General features: G+C 58.0%; 1 protein-coding gene across 3 annotated transcripts; it reads right to left on the bottom strand.

Moving 5' to 3' along the window:
• Positions 1 to 651: 651 nt before the first annotated feature.
• GJB2 (gap junction protein beta 2) lies at positions 652 to 4,802 on the bottom strand. 3 transcript variants are annotated; one of them, XM_022574453.3, is made up of 2 exons: positions 4,717 to 4,802; positions 652 to 1,759 (listed from the first exon to the last, which is right to left on the bottom strand). In XM_022574453.3, exon 2 carries the CDS (start codon positions 1,735 to 1,737, stop codon positions 1,057 to 1,059), a length of 681 nt encoding a protein of 226 aa, XP_022430161.1. In that variant the 5' UTR covers positions 1,738 to 1,759; positions 4,717 to 4,802; the 3' UTR covers positions 652 to 1,056. The 3 variants fall into 3 exon arrangements, with proteins under 3 accessions (XP_022430161.1, XP_089755899.1, XP_030618320.2); XM_089899773.1 differs by lacking the exon at positions 4,717 to 4,802 and adding an exon at positions 2,709 to 3,731; XM_030762460.2 differs by lacking the exon at positions 4,717 to 4,802 and adding an exon at positions 1,915 to 1,968.
• Positions 4,803 to 5,181: the final 379 nt, after the last annotated feature.

Below are 5,181 nucleotides of genomic sequence, written 5' to 3'. Positions count from 1 at the left end.
TTAATTGGCAGAATTTAGGGTCTAGTCTCTCCCTCTGTTCTTTAGAAACAGTAACTACCCCCCGCAATTTTTCCATTTTGTTCTGCACCATTAAATTGTACTGTGGCAATAAAATACTCCCAAGCAATCTCTTTCAGTCAGTATTCTTCCCGTGGACCATGGGAGTGGAAAAGGCAACGTCGTAGGGGAGCTGAGGGTGTCTTGAGGCAACCCACCATCGGTAGTAGCTGGTGGTACATGCAATCTGTATTTCTCATACAAAATCACATCTAAGCTTTTGAAGTGAGGCCGTTTGCTATTAAAAGCCATCACTAAGGACTTCTAGCTTGTTTCACTTGAGAGAAGCTGAAATGCTTCCATGGAGCACACACCACAATTCATACAACGGACAGCCTCTTGGTGGCACTGCAAACCATTCATACCTGAAAGGCCATATTTAAATTCACTGAGAGCATCTAATTATACACCGTTTACATATCATAATCTGAGCCTTCGAAATTAGAGGAACGTATAATGAATGGTTCCTTGTAGATCAAAAGAACATATCTTATTTAAAATTTTCACTTAAAAAAGTATAACAGAGTTTGAAGCATTAGGTAACCTCGTCCATTGTTAAAGACTAAAGCGTCAAAGCAAATAAAAAACCCAGTATTCTCATGTTTACCTTTAATTCAAGGGAAATGGCACAGGTAGCCCTAAGGGGATCAACCAGACCTTCTCAGCATCGTCTTCAGGCCCTGGCGTTTCTCTCCTTTCCTCAAAGAAAGGAAGACAAACGCCATATCCTTTGTCTGAAATAGGGAAGTACTGTTGGCACTGTCACCCCCGCTGGCTCGGGCCTCACCAGACCGATTTCGGAGAGCAGCAGAGGCTCGGACACTCGCAGGACTGCAGCCTCTGGGGGCATCTAGGGTCGCACATGAGATCTACAGGGAGTCAAATGTGGCCTTGAAGACGAGACGCTGGACCTGGGTGGCGCGGGTAACCGTGCCCCACAGCTGAGCACTGATTGCCCCATCCTCTCACGCTCTCTTGTATCTAAAGCTGGCTACTGTGTTACACTGGTTTTTTGGACTTTCCGGAACAATATCTAATCATCAAGTAACACAATTCGGTGACATTAAGCAGGATGCAAATTCCAGACACGGCGATCATGAAAACCGTGAAGACGGTCTTCTCCGTTGGCCTGGACACGAAGCAGTCCACCGTGTTAGGGCAGGGCCACGCGTTGCATTTCACCAGGCGCTGCATGGCGAAGCCGTCGTACATGACGTAGAAGACGTACATGAAGGCGGCCTCGAAGATGACCCGGAAGAAGATGCTGCCGGTGTAGGTCCACCACAGCGAGCCTTCGATTCGGACCTTCTGGCTTTTGATCTCTTCGATGTCCTTAAATTCACTCTTTATCTCTCCCTTCATGAATTTCCTTTTCTTCTCGTGTCTGTAGTGGGCCACGTGCATGGCCACCAGCAGGGCCGGCGTGGACACGAAGATGAGCTGTAGCGCCCAGAGCCGGATGTGGGACACGGGGAAGTAGTGGTCGTAGCACACGTTCTTGCACCCGGGCTGCAGCGTGTTGCACACGAAGTCGGCCTGCTCATCGCCCCACACCTCCTTCGCGGCCACCACAAGGATCATGACGCGGAAAATGAAGATGACGGTGAGCCAGATCTTCCCGATGCTGGTGGAGTGTTTGTTCACGCCCCCCAAGATCGTCTGCAACGTGCCCCAGTCCATCTTCTCGTCTGGGCAGTTTGCGCTGGAAAAGACAAAGTGACACAACATGGAGGGGACCGGGCAGGACCGGCTCGTGGGGGGCTTGCTGGGTCCGGGCAAGTGAGCGCCCAGAGATCCCTTCCCGAACAAATGCCGGCTCTCACACTACCTCACCCAACGAGAGGAAAACAAACCAACCTCTTCTGCTGTAGGGCTAGCCGCGTAGTGTGCAGAGCACCTGGAACGCGTTCTCTAGTAAAGAGGGGCATATCCAGCTGAGTAGCGTACCCAGTCCGTAGCACAAGATCAACACGTGGGGTGGGGCACCCCGGCAAACGTGCGCGCCGACGCAGGGCCCTGCTGGAGGCGCTGACCGAACCCCTGCGCGGGTCCCCCCAACCCTCCAACGGCATTCAGCGCTCCCAAGTGCTCGTTCTGGACGGTACCCTGGCCTCGTGCCAGCCGGGGACGACCTCGCCCTCGCCTTCAAGGCCGAGAGGCCAAGTCTCACAGCAGCACCTCCTTCCTTCACTTATCTCAATTCATTTTCATGGATGTGGGATGCAGCAGTGAAATGATTGTCCCCAATGGTAAAATCCACGTTTAATGTTTCCCAAAGGGCTTCACTTCCTGTCTCTATATGAAAAGGGGCAGGTTAGAAATGGTCCTTCCATGGAGAAAAGCCCCTGTGTGCGTGGGTTTTTGTGACCGTTCTGTGTATAGATTGGGGTCCTTGCTGTCCTGTTGGGACTGACCGATCGGTTAGTACTCAGGTTTGGAAAGTGTTGCGACGGTGCATTTTTATCATGGACTATGGTGTTTAGAAGTGTTTCTAAAGGGGTGCATTGTAAAAAAAAAAAAAAGACAAAGTTTAACTCGGTGATTCCCCAGGACTGGCCCTACCGGGCACCCTCACGGTACTGAAGGTCAGTAGCGACGCTGCTGGGTGATGTGCTGCCTATTGAAGGGACCTGGGAAGCCTGTGCGCTCACCTTCCACCAGCCAGTGGCCTCTTCATCCCAGGGTATGAACGGTCTTCACATACTTAGAGTCACACCTGTCTGTCTCAATCAAGCCTCTTTTAAACAAGACCCCACCCTCCACAATCTGATGAGTCATGTGTCCACTCCTTCCAAACTGGTTCTCAGTCCTCCAGCTTCTCTTACTTAAAAGCTTAGTGCTCTCCTTATTCTAAGCAAGTTGGGTCCTGTCTCCCGATGGGCTTCCTGAGCAGGTTGGGGAGAGTCTGATCACCCTGCTGCCTCTGGGGCGCTGCTGGGGGCACCGAGGTCTGGCTGAAACCATCCAAGGCCACCTCGTTCAGAGGCCACAGCAGAGACATGAGAAGGGTCAGGGCAGGAGAGCTACGAGCGTTGAGACATCCTCGTGAAACGCTCAGCCAGCTCAGCTCGAAAGAGAGAAACATCCCTGGGAAAAGGTCTGCTCTGGGCTCAGCCCTGACCCTTAAATACAGCCGGTCCGGGAGGGCTTAGGCTCTGCACCTGGTCTGTCCTGCCCTAGCAGTGTACTCAAAGCTCTTGTGAAATCAGACCCTCCAGTTCTTCGCTGGCCCTTACTAAGTGGAAACAGGACACTCACAGAAACAGACCGTCTGGCGTGTATCAGTACATCTGGCTAAAAATCTGGAATGAGGCCAGTGCCCAGTGCAGGACCCACACCCCTCAAACCAGTCCAGTCAGCAGCGGCTGTGAAGAAGACAGTTCCAAGTAAACCCTATACTCTTGTTGTTGTTTAAAGCGCCTGGTTGGGCTGCAGCTACCTGTTCTAAAGATCCTTTAGAAAGAGGAGCAAATTAAAGTTGGATCCCGATGGGCTAGGGAGAGGCGGACCGACCCAGCGGGATGAAACTGCTCTCCACAGTGAGCAGCAGGGTGCTGGCTCCCGCCCTTCCTGGCCGGCCCACACCTGCGGGGGTGGGGTCGGGGGCAGAGGAGCTGTTTTGTCCTGTCGGGAGGCTGCTGGGTGAAGTACTAGCTTCCAGAAGGGGCAAAAGGGTTCCCTTACCCCTTAGCTTCGCAGTCCTTACTTCTGCTGATGGTGGCCCTTTGGCCCACAGGCCGCCCCCCCGTCCCCCCCGTGTCTGTAATTGTGACTGGCCGCACACTATTTCCGACCCCGACTCAAAGGGCAAATGGGGACACGGCTGTCGCCGCACATCTCCAGAGAGTCCCGGGGGACGGCCGCAGGGGCCAGCTCTCAGGAAACTGGAGGACGGGTTAGGCTTCTTCCCTGTCCGGTAGCGGACGTTCAGGGCCGACGCAGCCGGCCCTAAAGCACGGCTCCCCGGTTTGGGACCAGCGCCCCGAAAGCCGCCCCCCACCCCGCCTGCCCCCCGACTGCACCGCCCCCTGGAAACGCCGCTCTCGAATTTGCAGGAGAAAAACAGGCAACCACAGCGCGGACTCGATCCGGCTGTGCGGGGCGGCAAAGCGGCGCCAGGAGGTAAAGGTCAGTTTCCTCCAGGTTAAGCTTCCGCTTAACCCACGGGATGGACTCTCCTCTCTGAGCGAACCCTTCGGCCAGGTCGAGGCTCCTGGTGGAGAGGCTCCTGGTGGAGAGGCTCCTGGTGGCGGCAGGCGAAGCGCGCCGGCGTCTGTGCCAGGCTTTCCCCGGAGGAACCAGGCCGACTGCCAGGCGGATCGGCGGCCGCGCACCTGTCCGGCCCTCCTTCCCCGCGCGGCCCCGGCTCCGGGTCAGTCCGCGCGCTGCGCACCGCGGGGTCGGCCGGGTCCAACCCCAGACTCGGCCCGAGGAGCTGCCGGCCAGGGGCTCGCGATCGCCACCCTCCCTGCACCCCAGCGCCGCTGTCGCCACTGCCCGGGACCCGGCGGCGCGGGGCCTCGGTGCGCGCCGAATCCAGCCCGGGGGACCCGGGTCCCTCCCCGAGGGTCCCACAGCCCCAGGCCTCCTGGGGTCTCTCCCCGCCGGGTCCGCAGCCCCCAGCCGTCCCGAGGAGCCGAGAGTGGGAGCCGGCCTTACCGACTGGAGCGGGGCGCACGGGCGGGGCGGACTCCCCGGGGTCGCGCGGCGGGGTCGGAGCGGCGGCGGCGGCGAGGGGGCGCGGGAGGGGGGGGCGGCGGAGGCCGCTATCTGCTCGGAGTCGGGAGAGCTCGGCGCGCCGGGTGCTCGGGCCTTGGACACCTGTGCGCTCGTCGGCGCCTTTTAACCGCGCCCGGCACCCCGCCTCTTCCCCGGAGCTGTTGAGAAAGTCCGGGAGGGGGCGGCTCCTCGGCGTCCGGCCGCCCCCAGCGCCGCGGGCGGGGCGCACCAGCCCCGGGTCCTCAGCGCTTCCCCGTGTCCCCGAGTCCCCCGAGCACCCCGGATCCCCGCGCCCCCAGCCCCCCGGCCGCCCGGGTCCGAGCGGGGCGACGCTGAGCCTCGGCTGCCTGCGATTTTGGGGAGAGGGTGAGCTTAAAGGATCGTTGTCGTTGCTGTTATTGTTAT

The sequence above is a fragment of the Delphinapterus leucas genome, chromosome 18 (genome assembly GCF_059928025.1).
Source record: "Delphinapterus leucas isolate spDelLeu-1000000601 "Yukka" chromosome 18, BTC_Dleu_Yukka2, whole genome shotgun sequence".
Taxonomy (NCBI): domain Eukaryota; kingdom Metazoa; phylum Chordata; class Mammalia; order Artiodactyla; family Monodontidae; genus Delphinapterus; species Delphinapterus leucas.
This window is presented reverse-complemented; position numbering and strand designations above follow the sequence as displayed.